This window comes from Lodderomyces beijingensis (genome assembly GCF_963989305.1).
Source record: "Lodderomyces beijingensis strain CBS 14171 genome assembly, chromosome: 1".
In the NCBI taxonomy this organism is placed as follows: domain Eukaryota; kingdom Fungi; phylum Ascomycota; class Pichiomycetes; order Serinales; family Debaryomycetaceae; genus Lodderomyces; species Lodderomyces beijingensis.
Genome location: NC_089970.1, coordinates 468,518 through 485,205, shown reverse-complemented (window position 1 = coordinate 485,205; position 16,688 = coordinate 468,518). Strand labels below are relative to the sequence as shown.

At 42.4% G+C, this 16,688-nt stretch overlaps 5 protein-coding genes across 5 annotated transcripts; 2 read left to right on the top strand and 3 right to left on the bottom strand. All coding sequences in view use genetic code 12, as the record gives it.

The window, feature by feature from the left end:
- Positions 1–2,580: 2,580 nt before the first annotated feature.
- Positions 2,581–4,038, bottom strand: LODBEIA_P02010 (uncharacterized protein; the record flags this gene model as incomplete). Its single annotated transcript, XM_066971962.1, has 1 exon — positions 2,581–4,038. One exon carries the CDS (start codon positions 4,036–4,038, stop codon positions 2,581–2,583), a length of 1,458 nt encoding a protein of 485 aa, XP_066827139.1.
- Positions 4,039–8,408: 4,370 nt separating this feature from the next.
- Positions 8,409–10,940, top strand: LODBEIA_P02000 (uncharacterized protein; the record flags this gene model as incomplete). Its single annotated transcript, XM_066971951.1, has 1 exon — positions 8,409–10,940. One exon carries the CDS (start codon positions 8,409–8,411, stop codon positions 10,938–10,940), a length of 2,532 nt encoding a protein of 843 aa, XP_066827138.1.
- A 463-nt stretch (positions 10,941–11,403) lies between these two features.
- Positions 11,404–11,811, top strand: LODBEIA_P01990 (uncharacterized protein; the record flags this gene model as incomplete). Its single annotated transcript, XM_066971938.1, has 1 exon — positions 11,404–11,811. The coding sequence occupies one exon, from the start codon at positions 11,404–11,406 to the stop codon at positions 11,809–11,811; it is 408 nt and encodes a 135-aa protein (XP_066827137.1).
- Positions 11,812–12,157: 346 nt separating this feature from the next.
- On the bottom strand, positions 12,158–13,711 carry LODBEIA_P01980 (uncharacterized protein; the record flags this gene model as incomplete). The annotated part of the gene is made up of 1 exon (XM_066971927.1): positions 12,158–13,711. One exon carries the CDS (start codon positions 13,709–13,711, stop codon positions 12,158–12,160), a length of 1,554 nt encoding a protein of 517 aa, XP_066827136.1.
- Positions 13,712–14,884: 1,173 nt separating this feature from the next.
- On the bottom strand, positions 14,885–15,250 carry LODBEIA_P01970 (40S ribosomal protein eS26; the record flags this gene model as incomplete). The annotated part of the gene is made up of 1 exon (XM_066971916.1): positions 14,885–15,250. The coding sequence occupies one exon, from the start codon at positions 15,248–15,250 to the stop codon at positions 14,885–14,887; it is 366 nt and encodes a 121-aa protein (XP_066827135.1).
- Between the last annotated feature and the right edge of the window lie 1,438 nt (positions 15,251–16,688).

Genomic DNA, 16,688 nt, shown 5'->3' with positions numbered 1-16,688 from the left:
CTCTCCTTGGACCAAGGACAGAAACGACCCTTTTATATAGAATTGTGTATATACATGAACATTGTAAGAGAAAGCAGGCTTGCAAAATTGCTATCCATAAGGACGCCAAATTCCACCAACTCTGGAGAACGGGAGACTTTTTAGGCTGATTCTTTAAGCCCTTACGCATATGATGATGGTGGATTTTTAATCCAGAGCACAGAGAGAAATTCGGAACGCAAGCCCACCCCAACCACAGTTTTTCTGAGCTCAACATAGCCAAGCTAAGTACAAGTGTTTGCTATCAGATGCGCCTCGCCTCGTTAATCCACGACCTCAATGGCCTCAGTCCTCAACTCTCAATGACCTCACTGACCTTACTGGCCTCGTGGATCCCAGGTGGCATGACGAATTCACACCCAACCGCAGGTTTTCCGGAGATAGAGAGATAAAAATTAAAAGCCTTCATAGACAAACTATACCCTTCGAGGTTCTCCGACTACAAGAATGAACATAGACGTTTCTAAAATTGGAAAACTGCAATTGGGTTTTTAGTCGGAAGAGAGAACTTAATCCCACCCACCCCAACTAACTAACCACGAGGAAATGGAAAGCTGTGGTGGTTTTTTCTGCTCTGTTAGTTTTCATGGTAGGTATTAAAATTAGGGCTTAGCAGTAGTGAAAGCGCGTGATTCCTCCTGTTTTTCTCCTCCAGCGAGAGAGAATTAAAACCGCGCAGAATTTCGCGGTTTGTTTACATTCGACGCCAGAAGCAAAAAAAAAAAAAAAAACAGGCATTTTTCGTCACCAGAGTATCATGACCCCCAAAACGTGTGAGGAACTAATGTACATTCAAGCAACACGAACTACTAAGTAAACAAACAAAACAGAACAAGGAGAGAAGACCAGGTGAGAAAACGTTTGGAGGAAATTTAGCAAAAAGGCCTCTGTCTTTGTTTGAGTCGGTGATGAAAGTGTGGTTTCGCGACTTGTGCGATATAAGCTCGGACTTTTAATATCTCGTACTTCTTCTTTTTTTGAAAGCATGGAAACGTAGCATCTCCCTTCATCCTCCATCCCTGTTTCATGAAGCTCGGGTAGCGGCGGCATGTTCGTAGTTGGCTCGTGGCTGCTCAATTTATCTCTCAAAGCACAATGTAGCTGCGCTTTCGTAAAGTAAGGTGATCCAGTGGGAATTTTCCCAAAATCCCCCATGCTCAGTTTTATCACCATGAGGGCCCTCTCGACAACTTGCAGGAGCGAATTCAGTGGACATATTTTGACAAAGATCTTGTTGCAAATAAAAAAATAGAAAGACAAGAGTTTGCATTTCTCGGTGAATGTAGAAGTTTTTCTTGGATTTTTGCAGCCATTATCTCTTGAAAAATTTGACAAACTTGAAAAGTGGGATCAAATCACCGAGATCTCTACAAACTTAGGAAAGCAAGCGCTTTACCTTTGAGTAATACTAGTAACAAGTATGGACTGCCGTAAAGAAAGTTCCCCGTCATAAAGCTCAGCTTTTTTTTCCTCTATCCTCTTGATTGCACAGCCGTTCAAAAATCCACTTACTATAATTATACCGGTTCAAATTTTATCAAACGTCAATGCACTAGAATGACGACCCCTAAGACCCCTCCCCCCTGCTAGTCCCTCGGTTTCCAAGTTCAAACGCCCGTCCCGCATATAAAAGCACAGCCAAAAGAACACGAATAAACCATGCTACTTGCATCATTTCTCTCTTGATTTGTTCTTTTCCCCAGACTCTCAAACTCCGCTCGCTCATTCTGGCCAGATAGATCACCGCTAGCGCAACGAGAAAGAAACCAGAAAAAAATAATATACATCTGGGATTAGCCAAATCGGGCAGGTGCAAACGCTATCGCTAACGATATGTAATTAAGAATTTTCCCGCGAAGACCAACCGCTTCGCCAACACCAGTATAAAACTATCCCACATCCCCAAGAAGAACTTTTTCCTCTTTATCTCTCGAATTTCAGTTCGTATCAATTTAAAAAAATCATAAAAGTCAGAAAGTCATGTGCGGTCCAAATTCAACTACCAACGCTACTTCATCTCAACAGGGTCAAGCTTCGTTAGCTGCAAAGACCAAGCCTCAAAATACATGTTGTGGTGCTCTTTGCAAATGCGGTTCTGGTTGCGGATGCCCAAGTTGTAACACCACCAGACTTTAGATTGTGAACGTTGGATGGGGAAAGTGAGAGAGGTGGAGATCTCTGCAGCTTTGGGAGTGATGTTCGAGGTTTGATGTTTTGAAATGATTTATGCTCGAGGACTTAGACAGGGCAAAGCATTTAGGACTACTATATTGCGGTTTCCAATTCCCGATATGTAGAGAATAAACGAAATTTTTGATGGTTTTTTCTTTTAAACAAAGGTTTATTTTTTTTTTCGAATCTCAGAACTCAATCTCTCTCGCGTGTCATGTACAACTATTTCAACTGTGTTTGATTACAAGCTGATCATCGATCATTGATCATGACGTGGAGATGAAAGAAAAGATACGGTTAAAAAGAAAAGGCTAACATAAATAATGATTCATTTCAAAATTACGGGTTGAGTGAATCTAAACAATTACTCTACTTTCTTGGCGACAATTCCAAAACTTCCTTCTTGATCAACTTCTCCAACTCTGGTGAAACCTTGCCAAAGTAAGCAAACACCTTGTCTTGGATTCTGGCATCGGCAGCAGCAACGTGGACAGCAACATTGTGTGCAAGGTGAGCTTGTTGGTTAGGGTATCTAGCCAAAGTGTTCCACAAGGCAGTAGCTTGATTGAAATCAGCTGGAGTAGCCTTCCAGTGGAATGGAGTAGCGGCACCTTCCCAAACTTCTTGGTCTTCTTGGATGGAATAGCTCTTAAAGTCAACTGGCTTGTCAGAAGCCAAGTAGTTTGGATGAGAGCCCAAGTTGCCGTTAACAGTCATGGCACCATCTCTCATGTGTGGGTTGAAAACTCTACCGGTAACGGGACAGTTGACTGGAATCTGAGTATAGTTTGGACCAAGTCTATATCTTTGAGTATCGGTGTACGAGAATAAACGTGATTGCAAGACTGGATCAGCACTTGGCTCCATGTATGGAACAGTGTTTGCTGGTGAAAAAGCAGCTTGTTCAACTTCGGCAAAGTAATTCTTTGGGTTTTCATTCAAGGTAAACTTACCAAATCTTCTCATTGGGTAGTCCTTGTGTGGCCAAACCTTGGTAAGATCAAACACAGAGAATGGAGCCTTTTTAGCTTGCTCTTCAGTCATGGTTTGAATATAAGCAGTCCAGGATGGATAGTTGCCTGCAGCAATGTTCTTGAACAAGTCTTCTTGAGCAAAGTCAGGGTTAGAACCAGCTAATTGACCAGCCTCTTCATTAGTCAAGTTTCTGATACCTTGGTCAGAAATCATGTGGACTTGAACGTAAAACCATTCACCCTTCTTGTTCGACCACTTGTAAGTGTGGCCAGAGTAACCATTCATTTCTCTGTAGGAAGCTGGAGTACCTCTGTCGGAAAACAAAATCATAACTTGGTGAATCGACTCTTCATTCGAGGTCAAGTAGTCCCAAAACATATTGGCGTCCTTCAAGTGAGTTTCTGGGTTTCTCTTTTGAGTGTGGATAAAGTGGGGGAATTTGGATGGGTCTCTAATAAAGAAAACTGGAGTATTGTTGTAAACAAGATCCAAATTGCCTTCTTCAGTGTACAACTTGGTTGAAAACCCTCTTGGGTCTCTTGCCGAGTCAGCGGAACCAGACTCACCACCAACAGTCGAGAATCTAGTAACGGTTCTAGTCTTTTTACCAATCTTGTCCAAAAAGGCAGCACCACAAACATCAGTAATGTCGTCAGTAACTTCAAAAACACCATAAGCACCGGAACCTTTAGCGTGGACAACTCTTTCAGGAATTCTCTCTCTGTCGAAATGGGCCAACGAGTCAACCAAGTTGACGTCTTGCATCAACAAAGGACCGTGTTTACCAATTCTTTGAGTGGCAAATGGCTCTGGGATTGGAGCACCATTGGAGTTTGTGAATGTTGGAGCCATGTTTAAGAAGATTCAAAATAAAAAAATGTTGATTTACTTCTTCAGTTGACTTTTGGACTGAAAAGAAAGTAAATTGGTAATGAAATTTAAATGAAATGTAACTGGATGAAATTTTTTCTGTTTCTTTTCCAAAAGCAAGGGTAAACGGGGGCGGTATTTATATGGCACTTAAAACTCTCCTTGTCCTCCTTCTCCAAAATAACTCCCTTCCACCTCACTCCTCACTCCTCACTCCTTACAGCACACTCCTTTTTTTTTTAATTTTAATTTTAATTTTTTTTTTTCTTTTTTTTTTCCCCCGTCCATGAAAAAAAAAGGTGGGGAAAACAAAAACTGGTGAGGGAGTTAGTGAGGGAGCTAGTGAGGAAGTTTGTGGGCTGGCGAGAGAGTTGGGCACGAGTCCGCGAGAGAGATTGCGCCTGTTGTGTGTGTGGGGGGAAGGAAGAGGAGGAGGATCGTTTGATTATCAATCAGCGCGTTAAATCCAGACCTTTTGCATCAATTACTAAACAACAATAAAAAAACAACCACGCCATCTCCCGGATCTTGGTGTACTCAGTTTTCCTCAGTTTTCCTCCACGGTTGCTGAGCACCCCATGTGTGTGTGTCTCACCTCATCTGAGATCGTGGGTTGCTTCAATCGAGTCATGATCGCAAGGCTTTAGCTTTTCTCTTTTGCTTGCTTGCTATCGTTGGTCTTCCTTCGTGTGGCTTTGTCCCTCTCGCCGTCTCTACATAGTTTTTTTTTTCTTACTTCATGACAATCGACTTTGCTCTCATTGGTTGTTGGTTTTCTCTTTGTCGTTCGTGTTGTTGTTGCAGTGGTATGGCTCTTGTGTCATAGTTAAATTAATTAATACGGGGTAAAGTTGGCGCTACCACATGGTGGCGGTATAATGCCTCGGATCAACGAAAGTAAAAAGGGATGAGCGGAGCCGTTCGCTCGGTTTGGTTTGTTTGTGAAAAAAAAAAAACATTCTCCGTATATCCAGCAAGCAAATGGAGACCAACACGTCTTGCTGATCTTGCTTATTTCCAGCAATGTGAGTCGTCAGTTGGTTGCTCGAGGATATGCTACAATCAACAGGCCCTTGAGAAGTTGGATTTCTGAGTTTGTGAGTTTCTGACTTCTTTCCGATTGAAACCAGTGGTAAATTTTCACATGTGACAGACACAGAGACACACTCCTCCCTTAACTTACTTGACGGAACTGTAAAGAGTTCAGTCCACCTGATCATACCAACGTTCGAGACTTGTTGACTCGGTTTGTCAGCTTGCACGTGACCAGTTTTGTGTAACTTGAGTTTTAAAAAAACACCGATAACTTCGTGCTGTCGATGGCTGCAAAAACAGACGATAAAAACAAACAAGACAATAGAAGGGGGGACACACAACCCCATCCTTGTCGTTATCGGGACCTTGTTTTCAGAACGGGATTAGTTATCGAATTCGATTATAAACCGCGAGGTCCTATGCATACGTTGAAACAAGATGAAAAAGAAAAAAGCGGAAACCACTTGTAGGGAATTTGGTAGAGAACTATCAAAACTTCAACATCAACAACAACAACTCAAGTTCTAGATCTCTAAGTTATCAGCCAGAACAAATTTCAGTAGCAACCTTCAAAAGCAATCGTTTCTCTTACTTATATTGAGATCTGTTTGTAGTATACAGTGACCGGAACTCCGCCTCTATTCGACAGTGAAGATATACCTACTTGTTTCAAGATTGATCTATTTTCAAAAGTTGCTTCAGAAGTCTCCAAATCTAGGAATCATGACGCTCTTGGGCAATATAGCCCCCCTCCTCCCTTTAGACGAGACTTTGGCCCGCACGTTTTGAGTTGGATTAAAATCTAAACCCATTTCTCAACATCGATAAAAGCCTGCTCTTCGGGTTTTGTCAACCCACTCGACCCCCAACCTCGGTAGACTCACTTACCAAACGAGGCTGACTACAACCTCGCATCGGAAACTTTGCCTTGCTCTGCCACCTGATTGTGACGTAATCTACGACACCAAAGAAACTTAACGAATAGCGAACTTGCAGTTGACTCCATAAGCCTTGGCTTCTATTTAATTTGAAACACAAGCCCTCCTCCCCTGTATCTATCAATTCACATTATATATATATATGGGTTCTACGAAATGCTCTCGTCATTTATAGTCTGATATAGTAGTGAGCTGTTGTAGATATACACGTGGTGATTTGGTGATGTGGCGAGTGTGACTAAACTAAAAACTTGCTTACTAAAAACTAAACACTAAAAAAAAACTTTTTGCAGCCAAAGTCAACTGCAAAAGGCGCTAGGTGCAAAATTTTTTGAACTTTTTTTGTTTTTGTTTATTCAACGTGAAATTCACAGAGTTTAGCAGGTACCAAAGTCGCAAAAGTTGCTCAAATGTCTTCTAGGAGCTTTGATGGCATCTTGGGCAATCTTTTTGTAATCTTGTTATCAAGTGAATATACCTGTCGGATCTGACTGCAAAGTGAAAACCTTCCTGAACTGAGGAGTCAAGTATATGACGTTTTTGAACAAAAGAGAAACCAAAAAAGACGTCATGACTGAAGAGAGAAGAAAACCAGCTAGCCACCTGTTTTGGAATCCCGCTGTGTAAAAATAGCAGCTGCTTGAAAGAGCAGAATTCCAACAAGGCTTAGTCCGTGAGATACGGAGAGATGTCGAGTCTTTCTTTTTTTTTTTTTTTTTTTTTTGAAGTTCAATTCTGGGATAAAATGGCTGTAAGAATTCAGTTAGGCGTATTATTAATTCTTTTTTGCTTATTCCCCCCGATGGCTTATTGAACATCTTCTTCCCTTGGTAAAATTTTTTTTAGAATAAAGTGATGGTGCTTGCTGCAGAGAGAAAGGGTCTGGCAAATTTTGACACAGGCGCGAGTTGATGCACTTGTTGAGCCCGCATCGTATTACCCCGCCTGCTGGCGACCACAGGAATAAAAAAGCCGGACTCGTGGTGGCGCCAAAGAATGTGTCAAGCCGTTGGTTGTAAAGTACATTTTGGGCAAAGGCAGACAAAAAAAAAGGGGGACGCTTTTCACGTGAGACACCAGCATGCAACGAAGAAAATAAAAAAGAAGGAACAAACACACACAAAAGCTGCAACATTAGAGCTCGCTTGAGAGTTCTGCTAAAATGCCCCAGCTGCAAAATTTTTCTTCGAGGATAAAAAAGAACAGCAGGTGTGGCAGCGGGATTAAAGACGCTGATAACCGGACTGGCTTAATCTCCAGTGACATGTAAATATCTGCGTTGTGCGCACGCGTGTAAATGACTCTCGACGGGAGAGACCTGTGTATATAAACAAAAATTATTTGTATTTTGCTTTTTATTGTTTATGTGCATTGATGGACCGTTATTCTCGCCAAGAGATAAAGAGAGATATCGTGTGATCCTTTACTGTGTATTTCACTATTACTACCACTACAACAACTACAACAACAATTATACAACCTGCCAGGCTTGGTGCCAGTTGAGATTATTTTTATGTTCCTACGGGTCAGTCAGCCAGTCAGTCAACATTATTACCAATAGTTTCAAAAAGTTATTGTCTGGTTCGCACACTTGAACGTGTCAAAGGTTGCATGCTGTGCTGTATTCTCTGCTTCTTTGAGTGGTATTCTTAGTCTTGGAAAAAAAAAGGGGGGCGAGGGTGGGGAGAGGAAGCAGTGACAATCGGCTCTTCTGGAAAGGAGAAGGACTTTCCTGCTTTCCCGTCACACGACTTGAAAAAAATAAGGTTTTTGGATAAATCTTGGAACCATCAAGAAAGTTTCACGACTAGCTTGGTCACTTTCATCATCATCATCATTCACATATCTTCAAAACTTCCCGTCTCACGGCTTGTCTTTTTTTTTTTTTTTTGTTTTTTTCGATTCCTTTATTTCCCTATCTTGTTTCAGCATATCTCATCACCATCTGTATTTAGTTATCGTTATTATCATTATTGTCATTATTATTGTTCTGCTTATTTTATGACCAAGATCTTGCATTACCGAACTTTCCCAGTTTAACCATATCTCCAGGAGATAACTGCGAAATAAGATTTATTACTACTACCAACTGATATTTGCTTGAACAACGTCTTGATTATAATACCACCGCTTTTATTTTTTATTTGGCTTCAATTTCCAGCATTTCTTCTTCACTGTTTGTGCTTGGGAAATAAAAAAAAAAAAGATTTTGGAGAAGAATAACAAGAACAAGAAGAGGAAACAAGAGCCAGGACAAGAAGAGGTGAAAAAGAGGAAGTATCTCTGGATTTTTGGAGTTTAAGAAACCCTGAACCAAAAAGGTACCCTCGGTATTCACTTCACCTCTTTAGCACACGATACACACAAACCATCTTTGCCATGAGACGATCTAGAGGGGTGTTGCTATTCTTCAGCATACTAGTGCTACATTTGGTGGTTCTAACATTCATCAAAGCGTCATCCGTTAAACACTATATTATAGACAAGGTGCCGTTACCAACAAAGCTAAGGAACTATATACTTTCGGCACCACGATCCACTGCACATCGCGAGGCTCGAGATTTTGACCTCGCGTTAAACAAGATCATACAGGAAAAACTAAACCCCTCCGATCCAGAAAATGTCAGATTGAGAAAACAAGCAGAGCAAGTGCAAAAAGTGCTAGATGAAACTCGCTTCGAGGCAGATACTGATGCCTTTACTATAACGATTCCACCAGCGGAGGAATTACCAGAGATACACCAATACGACCCAAGATTCACCTTTGGACTAATACTTCAATACATCAACAGAAACCATGACTGGGAGAACAGCGAGGAGGGAGAGTTGGAGATACCGCTGTTCCACTGGTCGGATTATACCGACATGACAGTACTCGATGAGTATTTTCTCAAAACAAAAAAGACAAGCTGCAAAAAATTCGACGTGACGAGGCGGAACCCACAGGTCAATAGGCAGCATGATTTATTCCAGACATCTACATACTGCTTGCAAGATGACCAGTTGGACGCTATATTGGCGAAACCCGACAATCATGATGCTTCATTTGTATCCCGAGTTCAAGAATTAAAAGATAACCAAGCCGAGGGACGCGGTCTAACGACAGGGTTTCACATATTTAGCTTTTCGGGCAGACACAAGAAGAGCTTGCGTCCCGTGATTGCCAAGTCATACCTCAACGATTTCATGAGGTCGCCATTGTCGATGACTTTCTTGTTGCCAGGGGACAAGTCCTTCCAAGTAAATGTTAATCAAGAAGAACGCACAAAGTTGCAAGACTCGCCCATTTTCCAAGCAGGGGATGTTAATGTCAGGAACGAGATTGAACAACTTTGCAACAAATTGGAATCTGATTTCACAGTTTTGGACTTTGAAAAAAAATTGAATGCCAGCCAATTCGTAGACCCCACGGAAGCCATCATCAATGAACTTGAGCCGCAGGAAAACTTGAACCAAACCGACATCAACTATTACAACTCGCTTCTAGTCTCGGAGGATGTTGACGATCCACCCAAATATTTCCGAGAGGCCAACCTCATCAAGAATGAGCCAAATTTCGGCGCGGGTGGCCATTACGATTGGAGATTCATGAACGGCATTGTTAATGGAACACCCAAGCTCGGCATCTCAATCCATGGCCTTGTGCGCGCGTTCCTCAAATTGACAAACCAACACAATTTGAGCGCGTGGGTTGCTCACGGCTCGCTTTTGGCATGGTACTGGAACGGCTTGCAGTTCCCTTGGGACGGCGATGTCGACGTGCAAATGCCCATTGAGGACTTGCACCGACTTTCTCGTTTGTTTAACCAAACCATGGTGGTTGATTTTGGCAGCTCGTTGGACAAGGAAATCAGATACGGCAGGTATTTCTTGGACCTGTCTACTTTCATCTCGCAAAGAAGCAAAGGCAACGGCAGAAACAACATTGATGCGCGATTTGTTGACTTGGACACGGGGTTATATGTTGACATCACCGGCTTGGCCTTGAGTGAAAGTACAGCACCTGCAAGATATAATGCACTTCTCAAAGGTACACGCTTGGACCGCGACTCGAAAGACGAATCTATTGCTGAGATTGATCGCAACACAATGTTGGAAGTTTACAATTGCCGAAACAACCATTTCAGCCGATTGCAAGAACTATCTCCGCTCAAGTTGAGCATCGTTGAGGGCGACTATGGCTATATCCCATTTGCATTTGAGAATATGCTTGCCACGGAGTATGGCGAGAAGTCGATGAGCCAAATGAGCTATAGAGGCCACGTGTATCTCCAGAGATTGAGGCTATGGGTGCTCCGAGGCTCCATTGTCCATTTCGTGCTCAAGGGCAACAAGGAAGCCATTGCTAACGCTGAGGAGAAAAAGCTTCCAGTAGCAGTTGACATGTCAGATCAAGAGTACACAAGGTTTCTCCTTCAAAGACCAGGCACGTTCAAAGACTACCTTTTAACCCACGATGCCACCGAGTTCCACCAGGAGGAACTTTACCGCTTGTTCCAGAATAAGCCGCAAAGACCGTTATTTTTCAACGAGGATGGCTCAATGGACCACAGCAGGAGGCGGGCTTTGAAGCGTGGCTTTTTCGATTTCGTCACCAAGGAGCAAAACTATGAGTACGATGTTGAGCTTGAATGGTATGAGAGTGAATTGGAGAAATACGATAAGCAAGTGGCACTGATTAAAGAAGCGATGGCCATGAAGGAGAATTCGTCGCAGGAGATTGAAAGTACTGAGAATCTAGCTGAGAATGCAGCTGAGAATTCAAAACCAAAGGATGATGGTAGTCGGAGCCAAAAGGACAAGCCAGATGCCGGCCCGCCCAAGAAGGCAGATGCCAACTCGCCCAAAAACCAGAAGCCAAATATAGTCGCCAAATCGATACCCCTGGAAGTTCCTCCGCCGCGAACCTAGAATTTTCCCAGATGATGATATATATATACCATATGTTTTTTGTACTTTTGCATGATAAATAAAAATATTAATAGAATTAGATTCACCTAGGAGCAAGAGGACCCTCTTATGGCTGCCTTGTAAACCTAGATACCTCAAGAGAAAATCCCTGTATTCGTTTGCAGCCATTAAAGGTTGGCGTGGAGGCAAACAAACCTCAACAAACGACAAATTGCTGCCACCACCAAAAAAGAAAGTCAGTTGATTATTTTTTCGTTTGATCAGAGGCGCACTACTTTTGTTTACTGCCAATAGAATCTCACACATACAGACTCACACCCACCCATACAAAGAGACACACACCACCACCACCGCACGAAACAAAAAAGACCGCTGCCAATACCCTCCCTACATCAACCAAGCAAGCACTTGCTTTATCACTAATCCAAAAACAAAAAAGACAACAGAAAAACAGCAGACTACAATGTTCAGACGTAGTATCCCCCAATTCACATTCCGCAGATTTGCATCCCACTATGCTCCTTCCAAATTCTTAAAGGACAAGATGCCAAACAAGGCCAACCCAGAAGCAGGCAAAAAATTCATGCAAGAGTACGAAACCAAGGTCCACCATTCCGAAGGTATAACCAACTTGTGGAAGAAGTTGACCTATTTAGTCGCTATCCCAGCTATCTTGTTAACTGCTATTCCCGTCGCCAAGGTTGAGTTTTCTCATGCTGAGCACAGAAAACACCAGGCTCATTTGAGCGATGATGAGTGGCCTCAACAGTATGAGTATCAAAACATCAGATCTAAGCCTTTCTTCTGGGGCGATGGTGACAAGACTTTGTTCTGGAACTCTGATGTCAACAGACACGTAGAAAAGAGTTAAACAAAACAAGAAAAAGGAGGGGAGGTGAAGCAATGCTTGAGATTGGAGATTTTTTGGTCTTGACAGAGATTGGCTCGAGTAATGGTGGTTTTTTTGTTTAATCGAAAGAAGGGACTTCATTTAGTATATGTTGAGTTTTTTTTTTTTTTTGATAGGAATACAAATTTATTCAAAAGATGTGGTTTGTTCCGCAATGGAGGACTATGAGCTGTTTGGCACAGGTTGGTCACCTCTCAAGAACATCCAACTTCTCCGTATCTCCCCCCCCTCTCTTTCTTAGTGTGTGGATATGGACCAGAGACTAAATAACTACATCGATCAATGTTGAAGTTGACTCTTCTATTCTTTATAAAGTCGAGAAAATGTATAAGTTATTAGTTGCAGCAATTGCAACTGAATTTTCCCTGGGATGCCACGATAAATGAAGTATATTCTTCTTAAAGTCAACGTCTTCGAATTCTCGTCCGTTATTGTTTGTTGTTCCAACCCCGCTCATCATTCTTCTTCTCATTGGATGGTGGCCGGATTTCTTGGATTTAAATGCAGACTTGTCTGCTTGCAAGATGATTTCCTCCTGGTCTTCTTCATCTTCCAACTGTGAGCTGGGAGAGTTTTTATTTGCTGGAACTTCAATATTGTCAAACGCATCGGAATCACTTTCGTCATCTTCATCATCAGAATCTCTATTGCGTCGAGCAGCAGCAGTAGTAGCACCACCACCACCACCACCACCAGCATTAGCATTCTTCTTTTTCTTACTCAACGGCTTAGAAGCAGGCTTAGCCTCGCCTCCAGTAGAAACGGCATTAGGATATATCATAAAGTTGTTATTGTATGAACCAGTCATTACAGATTTATTGTCACCGCTGAATTGAACTTCGAATTTATCAAAAATTGCGTCGTTTTCATAAGTGTCGCATAATCTATCCCTTAAGTGCTCTTGTACATTGATGGTCTTGACAGGCTGGCTTTCCATGGCCAAGTCCCAGATCTTGACAGTCATGTAGTCCCTCAGGGCAATGTACCTTCCATCTTGACTAAACTCGACATCGGATATGGAGCTCGTGATCTCGGTAAAGAAATTGTGCGAAGATGGGTCCAAGTACTCCTCGAAAATCTTGGCGTGGGTGTCACATAAGGAGTTTGATCTCATGTCTGCTAGTTTTATAGTGCCCTTTGACGAGCTGTACATGAACAAGTTGCACTGGGACGGATGAAACTTTGTGCTTGTAATCACTTCTGTCAACTCCTCCATGTTGACGGGCTTGATATCAACAATGTTGAAAGATTGGTCTGCGATTCCCAAGTTCCACAAGTTGATTCTCAAGTCATCGGCACTCAAAAACGTCTCTTGGTCCGAGTTGACAGATATCGAATTGATGTGGTATGCGTGTGCATTGGAGTAAATTTTCTTTGGTTGTGCTGAAATCAACTTGTCGTGCAATTGCAATTGGGGCAACTTCAACGCAGTGACGCCTCCGTCATTAGAGTAATGGCTCATGCCATTGAGGTTGTTCTCCGCCACAAGCTTGATTTGCCTCTCCTGGATTTTCCAAAGCTTGATGGTTTTGTCATTGGTCGACAAGAGGTGGAGCGAGTCATTCCCGCTTTTCAACCATTTGATCTTGTTGATGGTCTCCTCTATCTCCAACGACTTCAAGTAGTCAAACTCGGCGTCGTGGCTCTGGAACTCGGTGAAAAACTTGTACTCGCAATTGTGCTTCTTCTTTGATTGGTTCCTCTCGAACAAGACAACACGTCCCCCCTTGTCTCCCGTAGCCAAGAAGTCTCCAGTGCTGTCAAACTCCACAGTTGATATGATGTCCGCTTCTGTGAGGTTGTCTATGTCGCCTTTATCCCCAAAGCACTGGGAAAACTTCCACGTATCTTCACTTGTCATTTCTGCAGTGCCTTTTTTTTTTTTTGTTTTCAAGTTGGGTTATGTGGCGCTTAAATATTAAAGAAATTGTTCAAAGCGGTTAAAGACCTTGCGTTGAAGGCAGAATATGTATTTTTCAAAGCTGGTGAACCGATAAAGGTTTATGTTTTTTTTTTTGTTTTAAAGACCAGAAACGTGCTGAATGTGGGGTACGAGCCAATGGCGTTTGTTGGATAATACGTGATGACCACAGATTATGAATATGCCAGTGGAAATTCTTTGATCGTGGAAAAATTTTTAAAAAAAAAGCTCCCAATGCTAAATCGCAATTAAGAAGTGCTGTAATATATCACTCTGGAGAATACCTGTTCCTTGAAATATTACCGCCGTGTTCAAGTTTTGTTTTATGTCGTTCAATTACAGTGTTTCTTATCTTGCGTGATGTTGAAGGCGGAGAAAGCGTTGATTTTGGGTTTTCTACTGGTTTTTGTTGATGTACCTCACTCGCTCGCTCGCCCGCTTTTTTTTTACTCTCTTAAACAAAATAAAAAAAGAGAAGAAAGAGGGCACAGTTGATTGATTGATTAACTGACTGGTTCTTTTTCTCTTTGTTTTTCAATTGCCATCTAATGGACGACACGGCAGAGAGCTAGTCCAAAACAGATGGGCCCAGAGACTAAAACCAGAGTGGAAGATATCACGGGTGAAGGAGGGTTAATCTCGACGAAGTTGTTGCTGTGCGTTTGTTCTCTGTTTCCACTCTTTTCCGTCTAGGCAACACCACAGTTGACTCGATGAGCGAGGAAGGCGAATTGAAGAATCAAAGAGTCAAACACAACAGCTGGAAATTCAAGGGGGGTTTTGCTGCCACTTGGAGGTCAGTAATACCACCACTCGACTTGTACTTTTCTGATTTGCTGCTAAACCCACCGCCGCAAGAGTCTAGTGCAATGACGGATCTCATCAGTTTAAAAATTACACGACACGACACACACCCACCGACACTGCCCTTACCCTGTGCTTCATCATACTTCACCAGAGTGGCAACTACATGAACAAATGACTGTGGACCCAATCTATTACAAAACATTCGATTAGATTTTATACAAACCCATCTCATACACATCGACGTCACTTCACAAGAAGGAAGTTCCCTCTCCTTCTCTCTCTCTCTCAAAAAAAAAAGAAAAGGTTTTAAACTACTTGAGCTTTCTTAGCAGCATCTTGAGGTGAAACTTTTCTGTCAGAAGTGAATCTCTTTCTCTGTGGTGGAGTTCTGATTCTTCTGTCAGTTCTTGATCTGACTCTGACGATTCTGGCGTGGATAGCACAGGAGACACAGTAGTGCAATTTGTTGTACAATTTTGGCAAAGCGTATTCAGAGTAAACTGAAGCTTCTGACAAATCTCTGACAGCAGCAGCTTCAACCATGTTTCTGATTGTGACTCTCTTGATGGCCTTATCCTTTGGCACGCATCTAGCACAGTTCAAACATCTGACTGGCTTGACGTGGCCTCTACCTTTCTTGTTTCTACCGTTGGAAGCTCTCTTTTTTGGCATGTTAAGCTAAAAAAAGGCGCTATTGTTAGTATCAAAATGTGACTAGCTTATGTCACAGCAGTGAAGTTGCAATTGGAATCAGAAACAGGACAAAAAAAAGGTGTTGAGGCGGGAAATGCTCGAACGGGGGAATGGTGTTGATGACACTGCGAGGTCGTCTCTTGTTTAAAGATATGGATAACTTTTTTTTTCTTCCTTTCCTTGGATCAAAAGCGTGGACTTTTAAATGCTTTTGGTGTACTTTGAATTTGGCTGCAGGTAGTTTTCATTCAAATCGTCTCCTGCTCAACCTTGGAGTTTGAAATAGATCCCAGTGTGTTTTACTCCGTTGCTATAAAAGGAATATTGAGGAAAATATGTTTGTTCATAATTTCGGTCCAGTCTTCTTGATGGTTGTTGGATCCAATCACTCTTCCTTTCCAGAAACGACTCGAATCATTCCATTCTCATTCCCCTTGCTATTCCCATTCTCCTGGTCTTTTTTGTCGAGTTCATCCAAACTGTATCAATTGCTGTGGTTTCAAGGTAGGGGGTGACTTGAACATACTTCTTTGTTGGTGTGAGAAAGCAAGAGGAAGGCTCTAGTTCACAACACTGGTATCTGAAAAATTTTAGAGAGAGAGGGAGGGAGTGAGAGACTGAGAGACTGAGCTTTTCGCACGAGCGCCGCACGTTGTCCCAATGCGGAATGACTGCTAGAAAAAAAAAGTGTGTGTAGTCCTAAAATGTGCTACCAGAATGTCTTGTCATGTGACCTGTTGTGACGGTTGTTGCGATGTCTTTTTTTGTTTGCTTTGGATGAAGGGCAGTGCCTCCCAAGACCACTTTCTGGCCATTCCACTACTCTGTCCAACACACGCCGTCTCTCCCTATGCTGAAATGAGGGTGTTTTGCAAGATGGAACGTGATTGCGAGACGTGAGCTTGACGTTATTGCAATGCCTGTTGAAGAGAAATGGTTCCAACTCGCAATGCCCGGTGTCTCCCTATCTCTCACTCTACGCTCGCTCTTCCGTACTCATGTAAAGAGCAAAGCCTTTGCTTGTTTTCTAGGAGATGAAATGTCAACTACCGCTTCACTCATTGCGGTATGAATATAGTGCAGTTTCGTTTATCAGAATTGCGGTGCTGACAGAAGACGGGATATCGTTACCCCTTTTTTTGTATGTTGGAGGGTCTGCACCCAACATGGAACAAGAGTAAAACTATCAATTCAAACAGAACAGGAAAAGCGACAGGGTAAGGTTGTGTTGGCTCACCTCTACTTTGCTATGAAATTCTACGGCCTTGCGGTATACTAAAGAGCCAGTGTAGAACCCAAGTAGACCCAACCCGATAAGCTCGATAGTATAAGCGTGACCGCAGGGTAGAAAAATTTCTCCCGGTTATTGCTGCAAACTGAGTTGGGATCTGTTGCAAGTATAGATCTGGAAGCCTTT